This window comes from Chrysemys picta, chromosome 1, assembly GCF_011386835.1.
Source record: "Chrysemys picta bellii isolate R12L10 chromosome 1, ASM1138683v2, whole genome shotgun sequence".
In the NCBI taxonomy this organism is placed as follows: domain Eukaryota; kingdom Metazoa; phylum Chordata; order Testudines; family Emydidae; genus Chrysemys; species Chrysemys picta.
Genome location: NC_088791.1, coordinates 348,845,490 through 348,864,872, shown reverse-complemented (window position 1 = coordinate 348,864,872; position 19,383 = coordinate 348,845,490). Strand labels below are relative to the sequence as shown.

Genomic DNA, 19,383 nt, shown 5'->3' with positions numbered 1-19,383 from the left:
CTGACCCCGGACAAACAGCAGCGTTAGCCCATTCTCTTCTGATCACCAGTCTGCAAACACACTGTCAGAGAGAACCCTACGCTTATAGAAACTTCTTAATTTTAAGAATAACTGAAATGTACAAACATGAAGAAATGGAACTGTGCACCAACGTTGGGTGGACCAGCATTCAACAGTGTTACAGCAGGTGACAGCCGTACAATGTTAACCCTTGCCCTTTAGTTCAAAAGGTGGCTTTTCTCACCTTTGCCCTTGGGAACTGCAGCACAGAGAGGTCAATAGTGGTGTCCCCCAGGGGTCTGTACTGGGACCAGTGCTGTTCAACATAGTCATAAATGATCTGGAAAAAGGGGTAAACTGAGGTGGCAAAATGATACAAAATTACTCAAGATATTTAAGACCAAAGCAGACTGTGAAGACCTACAAAAGGATCTCACAAAACTGGGTGACTGGGCAACAAAACGGCAGATGAAATTCAATGTTGATAAATGCAAAGTAATGCACATTGGAAAACATAATCCCAACTACACATACAAAATGATAGGGTCTAAATTAGCTGTTACCACTCAAGAAAGAGATAGGGGTTTGTTACAGGAGTTGGTGGGTGAGATTCTGTGGCCTGCGTTGTGCAGGAGGTCAGACTAGACTATCATAATGGTCCCTTCTGAACTTAAAGTCTATGACTCTATGATCTTGGAGTCATTGTGGGTAGTTCTCTGAAAACATCCACTCCATGTGCAGCGGCAGTCAAAAACGCAAACAGAATCATTAGGGAAAGGATAGATAATAAGACAGAAAACATAATGCCACTATAGAAATCCATGGTACGCCCACCTCTTGAATACTGAAGGAAGTTCTGGTCAAAAAAGATATATTAGAATTGGAAAAGGTACAGAGAGGGCAACAAAAATGCTGAGGGGTATGGAACAGCTACTGTATGAGGATTAAAAAACCTAGGACTGCTCATCTTAGAAAAGAGACGACTAAGTGGAGATATGATGGAGAGCTATAAAATCATGACTGGTGTGGAGACAGTTATTTACCCCTGCACACAACACAAGAATGAGGGGGGTCACCCAATGAAATTATTAGGCATCAGGTTTCAAACCAAAGCCATGTCTACGCTGTGAGATCGCTGTGAGATGCGTAGCCACATTATGCTGATAGGAGAGAGCTCTCCCATTGACATAATAAAGCCAGCTCAACGAGTGGCAGTAGCTATGTCGGTGGGAGAGTGTCATATGCCAGCAAAGCTTATGTCGCTCAGGGGGGCGTTTTTTCACACCCCTGAATGACCAAAATTTTGCTGACATAAGTGGTAATGTAGACATGGCCTAATATAAGGAAGTGCCTCACACAACACACGGTCAATCTGTGGAACTCACTGCCAGGGGATGTTGTGAAGGCCAAAAGTATAAGTGTGTTCAAAAAAGAATTAGTTAAGTACATGGCGGAAAGGTCCATCAACGGCTATTAGCCAAGATGATCAGGGAGGCAACCTCATGCTCTGGTGTCCCTAAACCTCTGACTGCCAGAAAGTGGGAGTGGATGACAGGGGATCACTCAAAATTGCCCTGTTCTGTTCATTCCCTCTGGGGCACCTGGAATTGGCCAGTGTTGGAAGACAGGATACTGGGCTAGATGGACCATTGGTCTGACCCAATATGGCCGTTCTTATGTTTTTATGTTTTTATGCAGAACATGTCTCTTCAAAAAGGTCTTTCCACCATAAGAATTACCCCGGCAACATCAACATAACGCTCCCTTAAAAGCCACACTTCTGTGACTAGATAGATAGGGAAGGGGAGTATTTACTGTACTACCAGCCTCACTGCCCACATACCCATAGGCTCCCTGGGTCTCGCATCCAAGCCTGTCCCTTGCAAAGCTGAGATCAGGTGGGATCATAGCACAAGGGAATATGGCTACACACATGTCACGCTTTGCTAATACCATCCAGAGACACATGGTGAGAAGGTCCCCAGAGCAATGACAATATTAGGGGATCCCTAGCACGCGGCAGCTTGTACAGTGGTCGCAGCCCCAGCAATCTAGTGCCCCCTCAGTGTCCGTAGTAGTGCGTACCCATGAATCTAGCCTCAGAACTTTACCCTGGAGAGAGAACCAAAGGAACAGAAGCGTGTCTTGCCAATTTGCAAGTGCTCACATAAAAGGCAACGGAATCCCATCGGGTGTGGCTTGGTGTCTCCTGGGGTTTAATAAGGATGAATTAAATACTCCTGCATTGCGAGGCCTGGCAGATCGGTGATTCACACAGATTCAGCGTGACCAGAGGAACCTCCAAGGGAGAGATACATGACTGCTGCAGCCAGGTGAGATCGATGGATGGGGTGAGAGTTTTGCTTCTGAATGGGATCAGGAGCCTTTCCTTAGATTGTCAGTGTCATGGGACCATCTTCGTGTTCTAGAATAAAGGAGCGGCCATAATGGGTCAGACCAATGGTCCATCTAGCCCAATGTCCTGTCTTCCCACAGTGGCCAGTGCATCTATATAGAGCCTACCACGATGGTGCCCTGATCCATGACATGACTGAGACTCCTAGACACTAAGATAATGTAGATTATACATAATAAAAATATACTAATCTGCTGTGCCTTGAAAGCAAAGTTTGTGCCACTGACCCACACGTGGCAGGATTCACAGCTCTCTTTGAACATAAGCCTGTATCTTGAAGAACTCGTCTCGTTTTCATTGTTAATGTGATTTCTGCTCTGAGAAGCGAGTAGGGGAAAACAGCCCCTTTTTAGTCATTGCTCTGTTCTCTGTGTGGATGGTGCCACCTCTGCTCCTGTGGGGTGACGCCCACCTCTGTGCAGAGGGCCAGCACAAAGTCTAGGTACATGTGTAACACCGACAGACCCCAGTCGTCAGTGGGCAGGATCAAACCAGGGACCTCTGGAGTTTAGCGCATGAGCTAAAAGCCACCTGCCTGTTAGCTAAGGCTGTAGACCAGACTGGTTTTATCTCTTTCTAAGTGGTCTCGGTGCCATCAGATGGGACAGAACACCACACCCAGGAGGCGTGTGGGTTACACTTAGAATCATAGAATCATAGATTATTAGGGTTGGAAGGGACCTCTGGAGATCATCTAGTCCAACCCCCTGCTCAAAGCAGGATCAATCCCCAACTGGCCCCCTCAAGGATTGAACTCACAACCCTGGGTTTAGCAGGCCAAAGCTCAAACCACTGAGCTATCCCTCCCCCCCCTTGCATCTAGTCTGAATTCCTGCATAGCACCAGTCAGATAATTTTAAAATGGAGCTTACATTTTCGGAAGGCATCCAATCTTCATTTTAAAATTCCAGTGATGTGTTCCAATGGTGAGTTACCCTCGGATAGAAACGTGGGCCTGATTTCCAGTCAGAATTTATCTAGCTTCCGCTGCTGCCACTGGATCTTATCTGCTAGATCAAACAGCCCTTCTACTACTTGAAAACGTCTTCCCCCATTAGTGCTTATAGACCATCGTGGCACTTCTTAACCTTTTCTTGCATGAGCTAAACAGACTGAATTCCTTCGGAGAGAGACACGGTGGGAGAGGGAATATCTTTATTGGACCAATTTCTGTTGATGGTGAGCTTAATCCCATAAGTTTCTCACTGCAAGGCAGGCTTCCCACTCCCCAAATCATTTTTGTGGCTTTTCTCTGAACCCTCTCCAATTTTTCAACGTGCTTTTCAAAATGTGGCTGCCAGAACCGCACACAGTCTTCTGGTGTCAGTCTCAGCAATACCAACCACAGAGGTAAAATCAACTCCCTACTCCTACTCCATAGTCCAGTTTCTCTACCTACAAGGATCATGTCAGCCGCCACAGCATTGCACCAGAAGTTCGTGTTCAGTTGATGATCCACCACGCCCCTACGTCCTTTTCATAGACTCATAGACTCATAGACTTTAAGGTCAGAAGGGACCATTATGATCATCTGGTCTGACCCCCTGCATGCTGCAGGCCATAAAACCGTCCCTACCCCTTCCCTGGACTCTGCTGTTGAAGTCCCCAATCCTGTTTTTAGTGACTGCAATCGGCAGAGACCCTCCTGCTAGAGATCCCTGCCCCATGCTGCGGAGGAAGGCGAAAAACCTCCAGAGGCTCAGCCAATCTGCCCTGGAGGAAAATTCCTTCCCGACCCCAAATGTGGCGATCAGTAAGACCCCGAGCATATAGGCAAGAGTCTCCAGCCCGACCCCGTTAGCCATTATACTATTTACCCACCATTGCTTGGCTTTCCTTGACTACTATGTTTTACCATTAAACCATTCCCTCCATAAACTTATCTAACTTTATCTTAAAACCAGACAGGTCCGTCGCCCCCACCGTTTCCCTCGGTAGGCCGTTCCAATATTTCACCCCTCTTACGGTCAGAAACCTTCGTCTAATTTCAAGTCTGAACTTCCCCACGGCCAGTTTGTATCCATTCGTTCTGGTATCCACGTTAGTACTAAGCTGGAATAATTCTTCTCCCTCCCTTGTATTAATCCCTCTAATATATTTAAAGATAGCAATCATATCCCCTCTCAGCCTTCGCTTTGTCAGACTAAACAACCCAAGCTCCTCTAGTCTCCTTTCGTACGACAGCTTTTCCATTCCTCTGATCATCCTAGTGGCCCTTCTCTGCACCCGTTCCAGTTTGAGTTCATCTTTTTTAAACATGGGAGACCAGAACTGCACACAGTACTCCAAATGAGGTCTCACCAGCGCCTTGTACAATGGAAGCAGGACCTCCTTATCCCTACTAGATATACCTCGCCTAATGCATCCCAAGACCGCATTGGCTTTTTTCACCGCCACGTCACATTGTCGACTCATAGTCATCCTGCGGTCTACAAGAACCCCTAGGTCCTTCTCCTCTTCCGTTACTTCTAACCAATGCGTCCCCATCTTGTAACTAAAATTGTTATTAGTCATCCCCAAATGCATCACCTTACACTTTGCACTATTAAATTTCATCTTATTTCTGATACTCCAATTCACAAGCTCATTCAAGTCTCCCTGCAGGATATCCCTGTCCTCCTCCGAATTTACAACTCCTCCCACCTTCGTATCATCTGCAAATTTTATCAGCCCACTCCTGCAATCGGAGTCGCTACCTTCCGCAATACAGTCTCCCATCCCGTAAGCGTGAGCTATCGGCTTTTTCCTTAGATACCTGACCTCACATTTGGCTGTATGAATATGCAAGTGTTTATGCTCCACTTACTAGTTGATCCAGATCACGCCATATCAGTGACCTGTTCACATCACCCAACCAATCTTTGCGTCATCAGCACGCTTTTCTTCTAGATCACTGATAAAAATGCATGGGGCTTGTGCCGCTCTGGGGTGAATTTCCCTCCGTGCCTTTAACCTAGAGTTGGTTGAAAATTTTTCGCCAAAGCAGTTTTCTATCTGAAAATGCCATTTTTGACAAAACTGATTTTTTTGGTGTGAAATCATCTCAGTTTTGGTGATGATAGTGATCGCTTGCTCTCCATGTCCACTGAGGGTAGGACATAGCTGGCTTCGTTTGCAACAAGGGAGATTTAGGTTAGATATTAGGAAAAACTTTCTAACTCTAGCTACAGCTCAATTCTGGAATAGATTACCTAAGGAGGTTGTGGAATCCCCATCACTGGAGGTTTTTAAGAACAGGTTACACAAACACCTATCAGGGATGGTCTAGGATTACTTGGTCCTGACTCAGTGGCGGGGTGGAATGGCTGAGATGACCTCTTCAGGTACCTTCCAGCCCTACATTTCTATTATGTCTGTGAAATTTTGTTGAGAAAAAAATTGAGGAAAAATGTTTTTAAAATATGAAAACATTTTGGACCCTTTTGGAATGAAGCATTTCAATTTTTCATTTCAGAACAACTTTTCTTTCCAAAATGTACTTTAGTTTATATAAAAGTCATTTTAAAATTGAAAGGCTGTTTGCCAGAAGCTAGGAATGGGTGACAGGGATGGATCACTTGATGATTCCCTGCTCTGTTCATTCCCTCTGGGGCACCTGGCATTGGCCACTGTCGGAAGACAGGAGACTGGGCTAGATGGACCTTGCTCTGACTCAGTATGACCGTTCTTTTGGGTAAAAAATGTAAATGCAACATTTCAAATTTAAAGAAATGAAACATTTTGATTGGCCTACAATGAATTTATTTTTAAAATTGCATTTCACAAGAAACATTTAAAATTTTGGCTTTTTGTCTTGATTTGGGACCAAAACAAACTCCAAATCTCAAACTTTGTGCCGGGATGGACAATCTGTTTTCCCACCAGTTCTGTTTGAAACATTTCATGACATTTAAACAATGATTAAATGTCTTTTCTCTTTTTATTCATAGAAGACAAACCTCTTCGAAATGGCCTTGGCTCCTTCCAACCACACCAGCTCCAGCTCATCGTCTTTCAGCCTTATGGGCATCCCAGGGCTGGAAGCTTCCCATGTCTGGATGGGAATCCCTTTCTGTTCAATGTACATCATTGCACTGCTAGGAAACAGCATGATTCTGATTATTGTCAGGTTAGATCAGACCCTCCATGAACCCATGCACTATTTCCTGTGCATGCTCGCGGCCATCGATTTAGTCATGACTACTTCCATCGTTCCCAAGATGCTCGGCATATTCTGGCTGAACTCGATGGAGATTGCTTTCGATGCCTGTTTCACGCAGATGTTCTTCGTTCATTCCATCACAGCTGCGGAATCAGGGGTGCTCTTGGCAATGGCCTTTGACAGATATGTCGCCATCTGTTACCCTCTGAGGTACCAGGCCATCTTAACGCGCCAAAAGGTGACACAGATAGGCCTGGCCATTCTGCTGAGAGCTGGCCTTGTCATGACTCCGGTCACCTGGATGATGAAGCGCTTACCCTACTGCGGCTCCACCGTGATTGCCCATTCGTACTGCGAGCACATGGCTGTGGTGAAGCTGGCCTGCGCAGATCCCCGAGCCATCAGTCAGTACTGCGTGGTTGGGCCCACGCTCCTCGTCGGGACTGACACAGCCTTCATCTCCGTGTCTTACGGAATGATCCTTCGAGCTGTCCTGCGGCTTGCCGAGAAGGAAGCGCGCCTCAAGGCCATTGGCACCTGCGGATCCCACCTCTGCGTGATGCTGCTCTATTATCTTCCAGGGATGGCTTCCATATACACACAGAGCTTTGGCCAGGGGGTGGCTCGCTGGACTCAGGTTCTGCTGGCCGACCTCTACCTCACCCTTCCCCCCATGCTAAACCTGGTCATTTACAGCATGAGGACAAAGCAGGTGCAGGACGCAGTGCTGAAGGTCTTTGGGCCCAAGAAGGATCCGGTCTAAGGAGTGTGATCAGTTGTTCACCGGGTCTATTCAGCAAGGAGGCGATTCTACCAACCTCACTCACACAGCGTAGCCACGACGGAATCACTGGGACTACTGGAGAAGTAAGGAGCGTCTCGACACGAGTGAGCATAGCAGAATCTGACTCAGAATAAGAGGCAGTTTCGTCTAATGGTTAGACCACAAGACTGGGTGTCAAGAGATCTAGGCTCTCTTCCTGGCTCTGACACTAATCTGCTGTGTGAACATAAGAACATAAGAACGGCCGCACTGGGTCAGACCAAAGGTCCATCCAGCCCAGTATCCTGTCTACCGACAGTGGCCAATGCCAGGTGTCCCAGAGGGAGTGAAGCTAACAGGCAATGATCAAGTGATCTCTCTCGTGCCATCCATCTCCACCCTCTGACAAACAGGGGCTAGGGACACCATTCCTTACCCATGCTGGCTAATAGCCATTAATGGACTTAACCTCCAGGAATGTATCCAGTTCTCTTTTAAACCCTGTTATAGTCCTAGCCTTCACAACCTCCTCAGGCAATGAGTTCCACAAGTTGACTGTGCGCTGTGTAAAGAAGAACTTCCTTTTATTTGTTTTAAACCTGCTGCCCATTAACATGGGCACATCACTCCACACACACACACCCTTTCCGTGCCTCAGTTTCCCCTCTCCACCCTCTGTCTGTCTTGGCTAGTTAGACTGAAAATTCTTTGGAGCAGATATGTCATACTGTGTCTGTACAGTACCCAGCATAACCAGGCCCTGATCTGGAGTCTCTGCTGCAATACAAACAATGAATAATACTTATCTGCATAATATAAATTACATTTGGAATCCGGAGCAATGCAGAATCGTTCCCTACAGTGTATCTGACAGCTTGTTTAAACCGCCCTAGTTAAGGTCACAGAACAGTGTCCATTGTGATCATCTGTATTCATGGTGCCAGAACTTCAGGGAACATGAACCATTTGCCTGCCACGAGGGGTGGCGTCTGCCTCGAGATGGGTTGGGGTTTTTTTGGTGAAGATTTTGACTGACAAGAGTGCAGCTGTGACTGAGTTTTGAGGGGCTTCCATTAGCAAACTATTAATAAAGGTTTCCATTAGCAAATTATCAGGCTCAGATCTGTTTTGGGGGGGGGGGGGGCGGATAATTCAGAAACAGCTGAACTCGTATGCTTGACATTGTCCTGGTTCTGCGCAAGGTACATGACAATATTTGCATTTCAGTAGGCCCCAGAGGCCCCGATCAGGGTCCGCTTGTGCTACGTGTCTGTAACAGGGTCAGCCTCCTCCTGAGGACCCCTCCTAGCCAGGATGGTTCTGCAGTGCTTGCCTCAGTTTCCCCTTCAGCTCAGGCCCCCTTAAGAACTGCACATCACAGACCAATGGTGATTAAAACTCTCCCTCTCTGGGCATCCAATTTATTTAGTCCCCACACATGGCTCCTCCAGGCCCCAACCCCAGGTCAGTGCTTCTCTCCCCTTGAGCTAGGAGCCCCCAGTCCTTGTTCCCGGAGCTGGGTTCAGTTCGAACTGTCATCTATCCTCCACAGCTTCCAGCTGCAGCTCCCCAGGCTTCTGCCCCGCCCAGCGCTCTCAGCCCTCCAGAGCTGGAGTCAACCCCTCGCTCTCCGTCAGACATCTCCCTTCTATCCCTAGGCCTGGCCTGGCTTTGTTAGTCACATGACCAAAGCCATCTGCCCATCTCGGGAGGTGAGCTGCTCCTGTAGAGGTAGCCAAAGGCCCCGTTTCCGGTTCAAGGACCAGCCACCCTGTGACAATGCCCTCTACACCCTTGAGAAGAAAAACAGTCCCTGCCCCAAAGTCCTGATGATCTTAGCACCCCACGAGAGACGCTGCATGGACCTTGGCCGTCAAATGCAGACGTTGTGACGGCTGGAAGATAAACCGTGGAACCTGTGCAGAAAGAAGCATTGCCGGCCGCCACGTTGTCCTCCTAAATAATTCCCCTGCCGCCTGGGGGATTGCACCTTTCAGCCACATGCCCTTGAGCTGTCGCTTAGCCACACTGTACAGATTTAGCTCTTTGAACCTTTGCTCACAGCGCCCCCCTCACCCTTAGTCACTTCTGTCGCTCTTCTTGGAGCTGCGTCTACATGTGATACCCAACTGAAGGTGATGGGATTCCTGGAATAGCCACTACTGGGTAAAAGTCACCACTTAAGTCCCATTAAGAACCTGGTGCCTTGGTCTTGTACTGGTCCCTCTGCATCAGGGTGAATGTCACCCCTAGAGAGGAGTTATATCACCCTGCTGCTCCGTGATCGTGTGTCTCATTTGCATGCCACCAAAATACCAGTGACTCTCTTCAGAGCGGTGGCATCATGCAAACTCATGTCTGGCTGAGGCCCACTGATGCCCTGCAGGGGCAGCTCTATGTATTTTGCCATCCCAAGCACGGCAGTCAGGCGGCTTTCGGCGGCATGCCTGCGGGAGGTCCGCTGGTAACGCGGATTCGGCAGCATGCCTGTGAGAGGTCCGCTGGTCCCGCGCCTTCGGCGTACCCGCCGCCAAATTGCCGCCGAATCCGCAGGACCGGCGGACCTCCCACAGGCATGCCGCTGAAGGCAGCCTGACTGCCACCCTCATGGCGACCAGCAGGCCGCCCCCCGTGGCTTGCCGCCCCAGGCACGCGCTTGATGCACTGGTGCCTGGAGCTGCCCCTGGTACCCTGGCCTGTCCATCAGCCATCCCTGGTTCCCAGGTTTTCCCCTCCACTCAGTGTGCATTTCAATGTATTGTCCCCCGGATGAAGCATGTGGGTTACATTGTCTAAGCTGGATTTTGTGGTAGTTCCTGGCTGCGTTTCCTAGTCACGGAGGTCCGTCTGCAATCACCGGTCAGCTCCGAGTGCACTCACACCCCAAGAACAGAGATGGCAGTTGGGTTTGAACAGAAACACTGGGGAATCTCCGTCAGTGTAAACCTGAAAAACAAGAGAGAGACACCTGCAGAGCTCGAAACTAAAGGAAACAATGGACTGTCATGCCGAAGGGAGAGGGCCAGACACACTGAGGGGAGGTGTGTAGTGTAGCACCAGGTGAGGAGTCAAGAAGTCTTGAGTTTTAATCCCAGCTCGGCAATGGATTTTCTGTGTGACACAGAGAAATCTCTTAAAAGGAGAATGTCAGGTGTTTAGATAAGACTGTACTGAAGGATAGATAGATAGATAGATAGATAGATAGATAGATAGATAGATAGATAGATAGATAGAGGGGGTAGGGAATAGGTGGATACACAACATTTAGATTTTCTGCAAAGTTTTACAAAACTTCATGGCAAAATTATTTATTATTTATTATTTGTGCTGTATTAGCACCCAGAGGCCCCAGTCATAGAGTAGGGCTCTACTGTGTTAGATACCATACAACAAGCCATAATAAACAGACAGTCTGTGCCCTGAGGAACTTCCCATCTAAGTATAAAACCAGAGACAACAGGAGACACCCATTGTCAAGTTTCCTGTCCGCCTCACGCCAAAGAAGAGTTTTAAGGAGGCCTTTGAAAGAGAACCACACGGTGGCTTTGTGCATGTTAACTCACTTTGCGTATGTACTTTAAAGCAGCAAAATAAATGTTTCCTGGTGTGTGTGGGTGGGTAGGTGTGTGTCTGTGTGTGTGTCTGTGTGTGTGTGTGTGTGTGTGTGTGTGTGTGTGTGTGCGCGCACACATGTGCAAACACTGAGTTTATGGTGAGTGCAGAGGGTCCAGGAATTAAAGCAGACTAGAAATAAATTCGTAAATCTATATTCATGGACCAAGCCGAAGGAAACATAAAAAGCAAACAAACAAATTGCACGCGGGCTGAAGCAGAAATTAGATTTTTTAAATGTTCCCAATTCTTGGTGAGTTTTCACCAATCTGGGTGCATTTTTTTTTTTAGGACATGATCTCTGGAGTGACAGTCTCTTTGACGGGGGCTCAGTTTCCCCATTTGTAAAAGACGGCTCATCATGTAGGGCTTGAAGTGAGCTGCAGTGAGTTATTCCAGCACCGCCCGGGGAGAGCAGTTACTCCCTTCCAGAGCTACTTTTCAAGCTACAGATATTGGCCTCAAGTCTGAACTGCCCCCGATATGCACTGAGCACAGTGAAGGGATGGAGGTACATCAAATTCAAGGTCTTGGTCCTTGTTCAATGGCCTGCGCCCAGCATCTCTTAAAGATCACCTCAAAGTCTGGGCTGAAGACCATGGTCAACAACTCAACTCCCCTGGCCCAATGGAACGCGCGACATTAAGGGCGAAGCGCAGCAGTGAGGGAGACAGAGCGTTCTTGTGGTCCAACCTGAGACTGTGAAACAGACTCCCCAGAGCTAAGGACCATCCCAAATTTCTCCCCCCTGTGCTCCAAGTGTGCAGTGCATTTCTTTGACCGGCCTTCTCTAACATAAACATGAAAATATGACCACGATAAAACACCCTCCCGCACACACTTCTTCTCCTGGGGAGGGGACGAGAACAAATGTGTGACAGCCGTTAACGTAATGCACTACAGGAAGGAGCTCAGAGACTATGGTGCTGAGCCTGGTGTAAGACACTGAGTAGTGCAAGGGAGCCATTGATATCTCCTCAGTCCTATGGCCTATACAGTTCAGAGCAGCCTCGGGGCTGCTCTAAACACCACCAGTGGAATATGGCCCCAAAGGTCCAGGTCCCCTGCTGGGGATTGCTGGAGCACAGTAACATTCTGACCATGCTCCTTTCCTTCTGTCAAGTCCCCAGTACCCCCCATACCAAGGACTGGGAAAGGGGCCAGGAGTAGGAGCTAGCTACACTGGCTCCATGACACTCAGGGATTCCCCCACTCCTGAGGAATCCCCACATTTTAATCTACTGGTTTTTTGTCTCCTTTGTGCTGCCAGAGTAGCCCAAAAGGACAATATCACAGGAGAGACTCTCAGCCCTTCCAGTTTTGTTGGTTGTGAAGAAAGCTTGGGAGGGTGATGTGATGCAAGCCAGGGCTCAGAGGAGGTGGCTCAGCCAGTAGACCATTGCCAGGAGATCCAAGGTTGAGGTCCTTCGATGGTCACATGCAGGACATCCTTTCATACCCAGCTGCTGGATGGGGAACTCCCTTAGGTCCTGCTGTAGTGTGTGGCTCCTACCTGACAGACTTTCAGAAGAGAGGGTTTTTTTCTGAGGAAAAGTTACACAGAAAGTTGCAACCAACACCACAATCATTTGCACCACCCCATCCTAGTACTTTCCAGACCTGGGGGCTAGCAAAGCAAAGCAGGACAGCGAGAACTAATTTAGGGTCAATACCACTTATCCTTCACTGCCTTAGACTAGCACGGTTGGAGAGGCCATAGTCACCAGAGACTCCCATCTGGTGGAGAGATCCCAGAAGATTTAACTGGGGTGAATTATAAAGACTCCTGCAATGTTTGTCCTGACATTTCAGAGTCACGCCTGCACACAGGCAGAGCACCCCCAAAGAGATAAGGAGGGACAGCCACAAGACTCGCACGGAGGTAGGTGACTGTAGGGTTATTTGGATGGAACGGGGGGAGGCGGGGCGAGAAAGGCTCATTGGAAAGTGCTCTGTTGCCAGGGGACTGAGAGGGAGCTAGGTTAAAGGGCAGTGTTTCTCCCAGGCTTTGCAGACTGCGGTTGCTTCAGCATTTGCGGTGTGTGTGATCTCACAATTAGAGCTAGGCCAAAAACAAACAAAAAAAGCAATTACACTTTGGTGGACATTTTTAATTTATTTTTTCATTTCCCCCCCCCCCCCAAATTTACGATGAAAATGTTTCCATTTTTTTTCAATGAAAAATCAAAACCCAAACTAGGAAATGCTCCCTTTTTGAAATCTGTTTTCAGTTACCATTTTTGTTTTCAGTAAAAAAAAAAAATACTATTTAAAAATAAGAATCAAACATTTTTATCAAAAAAATATTTTTGTTTGGAAAATTGAATGTTCAGGTTGCTGTGTCGGGGGTGTTGTTTTTTTCAGCCACAAAGCAGAAAATCTGGAGCAAAATGAAAATGTTCTGCAAAAGTCATTTTTCACTGGAAAAATATTTTAACCAAAAAATGTTGACTGGCTTTACTCCCTGTGTGTAGGGAAAACGCGCCCTGCCCTGCGGGAAATCCCAGAATTTACAGCTAATAAGTGATTAGAAATAAGTTCCCGAGATAAGATGTGACATGGAGAATGGCGAGGCAATAGCACTGAAGACTAAAGCATGATTCCGGTTTTTAAAATGAAATGGACCAGATCATTGCTGTTAGAAACCATAATGATAAACCTGCCCCAAACAGAGTTTCTGAACTCCAGAAAGAAAGAAGAATCAAAGCTTCTAAATCCCTTGAGGATTTGGCTATTAACCATCTATTTTATGTGGAAAGTGCAGAGATGTGGCGATGGTGGGATTCATTACAACAGCTGGGACGGGTGAATGGATGGAAATGTTCTCATTGCTTATACACCAATGCTAGGAGTCTTGGTAATAAGCGAAAGGAATTGGAATTCTTGCCAATGAAAAGATATGTGATATAATTGGCATTACTGAAACCTGGAGGGACAGTTTGCATGATGGGAATGTTAAAAACACTGGTTACAACCTGTTTAGCAAGTAAGAGAGGTGGGGGGGGGTTATGGTGAAGGTGCTGTATAAATCCATGGTACGCCCACATCTTAAATATGGCGTGCAGATGTGGTCGCCCCATCTCAAAAAAGATATATTGGAATTGGAAAAGGTATAGAAAAGGGCAACAAAAATGTACAGGGGTATGGAACGGCTGCAATATGAGGAGAGATTATTAAGATTGGGACTTTTGAGCTTGGAAAAGAGGCGACTAAGAGGCGATATGATTGAAGTCTATAAAATCATGACTGAGGTGGAGAAAGTAGATAAGGAAGTGTTGTTTACTCCTTCTCATAACACAAGAACTAGGGGTCACCAAATGAAATTAATAGCCAGCAGGTTTAAAACAAACAAAAGGAAATATTTTTTCACATAACAAACAGTTAACCTGTGGAACTCTTTGCCAGAGGATGTTGTGAAGGCCAAGACTATAACAGAGTTAAAAAAAGAACTAGATAAATTCATGGAGGATAGGTCCATCAATGTCTATTAGCCAGGATGGGCAGGGATGGTGTCCCTAGCCTCTGTTTGCCAGAAGCTGGGAATGGGCGACAGGGGTGGATCACTGGATGATGACCTGTTCTGTTCATTCCCTCTGGGGCACCTGGTATTTGCCACTGTCGGAGGACAGGATGCTGGGCTAGATAGACCTTTGGTCTGACCCAGTCTGGCCGTTGATATCTAGATAGATAGATAGATAGATATCAAACTTTTAATTGTTCACATCCTTGATTATGTTCTTAACTCACAGTTCTGGATGCACCAGCTGTAATTTGCAATGATCAAACAGCTGCAATTCTCTCTGGTTCATTTTGCCATGGACATATCAGGCTAGATTCACCCCTGGCACAACGCACTGCAGTAGCTGTACAGGGGCGTAGGCTGATCAGGGAGTAGCCAGGGCTGTCTGCTGTCTCCAAAACATTATCTTGTGTCCTCAATCCTCATCTTCCTCTTCTTACCTCTGAGCATGGGGTAGGATCCTCGCAGCGGCTCATGGGTCTCCCGATTGCACTTGGTTCATGGAAGGTGGCTGGGGAAAGAGGGCAGGGCAGGGAAGTCTCTGTGCCCTACACTCCCCATCGGTCAGTACAATAGCAACTGTGAGCCCCAGCTGAGATCAGGGCCTCACCATGCTAGGAGCTGTACATACACATGTGCATGCTAGAGAGTCCTTGTCCTGAAGAGCTTAGAAAGGAAATAGACAAGACAGACAAAGGGGGGAAACTCAGGCCCGAAGCAGGGAAGCGACTGGCCCAAGGTGACCCAGCATGTCAGTGGCAGAGCCCAGGGCAGCATTCAGGTCTCCTGACTTGCTGTCCAGTGCCCTCCCTACTAGACCACTGTGCCTCTCCAGACCATGCTGCCAATTTAGGAGCATAACTTAAGACACCGAGCTTTGAACACTTTGGCCTGAATAAACCAAATGAGCTTGTGCTAGGTTTGAAAAATGTCCAGCGCCCTGAAAAAATCCCAGCCCTTCAATTATTGTATTGCAGGGAAAGAACTTCTGCAAATCAACTGATCCGCACCTGCTGTAGGTCATGTCAACCTTCAATCAGACCTGCCCTAACCCCTCTACGTTCCTGCTGACCGGCATCCCCGGCCTGGAATCTGAGCACGTCTGGATCTCCATCCCATTCTGCCTCATGTATGTGATTGCTCTGCTAGGAAATGGTACTGTCCTCTTCGTTGTAAAGCAGGAGGAGACCCTCCATGAGCCCATGTACTATTTCCTGTCCATGCTGGCTGTCATTGATCTGGTCTTCTCAACTGCCATTGTCCCCAAAATGCTGAGCATCTTCTGGCTGGATTCCAGAGAGATCAGCTTCGAGGCTTGCTTCCTCCAGATGTTCTTCATCCACACCTTCACTGTAGTGGAGTCAGGGGTGCTCTTGGCTATGTCTTTAGACCGATACGTGGCTATCTGCAACCCCTTGAGATACAACACTATCGTAACCAGCCCAAAGATTGCCCAGATTGGGCTGCTGTCACTTGCTAGGGGGGTGGGGGTTGTGACGCCCTTAACCTGCCTTCTAACCAGTCTGCCCTACTGTAAAATGAATGTCATCCCTCATTCCTATTGCGAGTACATGGCTGTGATGGAGCTGGCCTGCGCAGACTCGGCAGTCACCGACCTGTACAGCATCGTTGTGGCCACAGCCCTAGTGGGGACAGACTTCGTTTTCATCGCCTTCTCTTACGGCATGATCCTCCACTCCGTCCTACGGCTCTCGTCTCAGGAGGCACGTCTCAAGGCCTTCAGCACCTGCGGCTCCCATGTCTGCGTCATCCTGCTCTTCTACTTCGGAGGGCTCTTTTCTCTGTACCTGCATATTTTTAAGCTCGGCCTTGCTCCTCACACCCAAGTCTTGATGGCTGACCTGTACCTCGTCGTTCCCCCCATGCTAAACCCAGTCATCTACGGCATTAAGTCCAAGCAGATCCGGAAACGGGTCTTTAAGCTCTTTGGCCAACGAAAGATCTTAGCAGAACCCAGTATCTAGGGTGGCCACTGACGCAGCCCCAGAACCTCCCCTCCATTGTCCCTGCCCTCTCCTGCGTGTCCCCACCCCCACCAGCATGACATTGCATGCACAGTGCATGTGAGCTCACACCAGCGGGACGGAGCAACACACTCTGCAAAACAGCATCCTCCGTGCATGATACCAGAGATAACCACGGCTGGTTTGATATCAGTACCGGACAGGGGGCAAACCATACAAAACCAGGTCTGTCTGGATTAAAACCAAATGAATGGCTTGTCTACCAGTATCCCACCTGCTACAGTATGGGGCCAGATGTCAAGAGCTGCTAAGCAGCCCTGACTCCCATTGAAGTCAATGGGACCAATCCTGGGGAGTATTGGGGGGAGGGATCAGTGATTTGAGCATTGGCCTGCTAAACCCAGGGTTGTGAGTTCAATCCTTGAGGGGGCCACTTAGGGATCTGGGGCAAAAATCAGTATTTGGTCCTGCTAGTGAAAGCAGGGGGCTGGACTCAATGACCTTTCAGGATCCCTTCCAGTTCTAGGAGATAAGTGTATCTCCATATATTTATTTTATTTTATTTTTATTTAGCTATTGCTATCACCATCTGGCTTCTCAGCAGAGCTGTCTGAAAAGTCAGTACACATTTTTGGAAATGTTTTGTAACATTTGATTGGACCGTTTTCTCCCAGGGTTTGCTATTCCGGTGCGTTGTTTTAAAATGCCAATGACCTTTCTGGAAATCATGTCAGTGCCATTTTTTTTTTAAATGTTGATTTTTATTTTTAAATGTCAACACCAGTTTTTGAAAGTTCGACGAGGTTCTTTTGAAAATGTTCTTTTGTAATTCCAGCCGGCTCTCTGGCTGGTTGAAAAATACCATGAGTGCTTTGTCCAATGTTTTTATTGGGTTCCAAAATTTGGAATTTTTTTCGACGTTATTTGAAAAATCAAAGACTGGTGACCATTTTGACGTGCCAGGATTTGGCCCCTTGGGCATTGCAGGGGAGCATTTTCTAAAGCACCACTTAAGGGTACATCCACAGTCTGCAGCAGTGAGCCTGCCAGCCCAGGGCTACGGGCTGTGGCTCGGGGGGGGGCTCGTGTTTCCATGCTAAAAATAGCTGCGTAGAGAGCTGGGACGAGGGCTTTGAAGCCTAGTGAGGGGAGCCGTGCTTCAGAACCTGAGCTCCAGCCTGAGCCACGCCTTAAAACCACTGTCCACGCAGCTATTCATAACACGGCCGCATGAGTCCCGCGACCCAACGTGTGTCAACCCACGCTCAGAGGCTCCCTGCCGCTGACTGTGGAGACATGCCACAAGTGACCAAGTCCTGTTGGGACTGACGGGTAAAATTTACAAAAGTGATTGAGGGACATTGGGCCAGATTTTTAATGGTATTTAGGTGCCTAAAGATGCAAATAGGCCCCTGGATGCTTCTGAAAATCCCAGTAGGGACCTACCTGCATCATGAGGTGCCTAAATTGTTTAAAAATCTGTCCTGTAGGAGCCTAAGTCTTACTGAAAGTCAATGGGACTTGGACTCCTAAGCCACATATTGAAAATGTGACCCTAAATCTGGTTTGTGTTTCCCTCCAGTGCCCCTCCAATGCAATCTCAGATCAACCCCTTCCAGGGGTTATGGCCTTGTCAATCCCATACCCCAGCTATTCCCCAAGGCAAGCGTGTTCAGCTACCCAAATCTATACCAAATCCATACCTAGGCCATGTTCCTACTGGAACCTTGCCACGAACTTCAATAGGGGCAGGACTGGGTCCCGGTCTGTCCTGAACATAGTCTAATGTAGATCCAGCTTATAGGAAGTCTGTTACCCAAAGGGATTCCACAATGACTACTGTAAAACAATGATTTTATTGGCATGGAGTTTTATAATTAAGCACTTTATTGTTTTAGGCATTGTCTGATTATACAGTCTGCTGAAGACCAATACAGCATTATGATAAAGGTAAAGAATAAGTCACTGGGAGATCACCTTGTAAAGAAATTGTAGTTGAGTTGGTTTTGTTTTCACCGAACACCTCACGCATCAGGAGATAATAAACCTGTAACATGGTCATATTGCTGTATACGTGTTCCCCCAGACTAGAGTAAATGCTCTGTCTCTATAAGAAAATCTAGGGGCTTCCCTACCCCGAAAGGCAAAAAAACTGCCTTTGATGAGCCTGATTCTGCATTGGCACACAGTCCTTTTCCTCCCCACCTGCCCTACACATGCAAACTTTGAGAGCCAAACTGTGTTTGGGGAACCAATCTTCTGTTTATTTCTACATGGACGCTTCTAGCTAACACAAATCCATGTAGAGCCAGCTTTTGAAACAACTGCAACTGCTCAACAGTTTTCTAATGAAAAATGGGCCTTTTCCCACGATTTTCCGTTTCTTCGATGAAATCAGAAAACCAAACCAATAAACCCTTTTTGGAGTTTTGGTTATTTGGGATTTTGTTGTTGTTGTTTTCAGATTTTCTGGAGGCTTACTGAGTTGTTTTCATGTATTGTTCTTCCTTCCTTCTCTCTTCCCCCACCCCCTTTTCTTCAAAGGCAAAATTGGGGGGAGGAGAAGGGAAAAAACAAAAAATGTGAACAAAATTTGAATAGATGAAAAATCACCTCCTTTCTGAAAGCTGTGCCATGAAAATGGCATGGAAATTTTCAGAGGGGTTTGCAAACTTTTTTTCTCATTTTTTTTGACGATCTCTAGAAATGACTTTCTCTGGTGCAAAGGGTGGTGGAGCGTATCTAGAATCGAATAGCAGTCAATACAGAACATGGAGTATGGTCCACAGAACATGATTTTAGGAAAGCTGCCCAGCACTGAGCACTGGGGGGCAGGATGAGCGGCTCACAGCCCACAACGGCCTTTTAGTTAATTCTGCCCACCACACTCCCCGGCAAGGAGCTACTTACAGCTTCTTGTGACTCATTCATAATTGCACACCCGGC

At 47.3% G+C, this 19,383-nt stretch overlaps 2 protein-coding genes across 2 annotated transcripts; both read left to right on the top strand.

The window, feature by feature from the left end:
* Positions 1 to 6,417: 6,417 nt before the first annotated feature.
* On the top strand, positions 6,418 to 7,320 carry LOC101947099 (olfactory receptor 52I2-like). The gene has a single exon (XM_005313884.3). The coding sequence runs from the start codon at positions 6,418 to 6,420 to the stop codon at positions 7,318 to 7,320; it is 903 nt and encodes a 300-aa protein (XP_005313941.3).
* Positions 7,321 to 15,474: 8,154 nt separating this feature from the next.
* LOC101947384 (olfactory receptor 52K2-like) lies at positions 15,475 to 16,437 on the top strand. The gene has a single exon (XM_005313885.1). It carries the CDS (start codon positions 15,475 to 15,477, stop codon positions 16,435 to 16,437), a length of 963 nt encoding a protein of 320 aa, XP_005313942.1.
* The last annotated feature ends 2,946 nt before the right edge of the window (positions 16,438 to 19,383 follow it).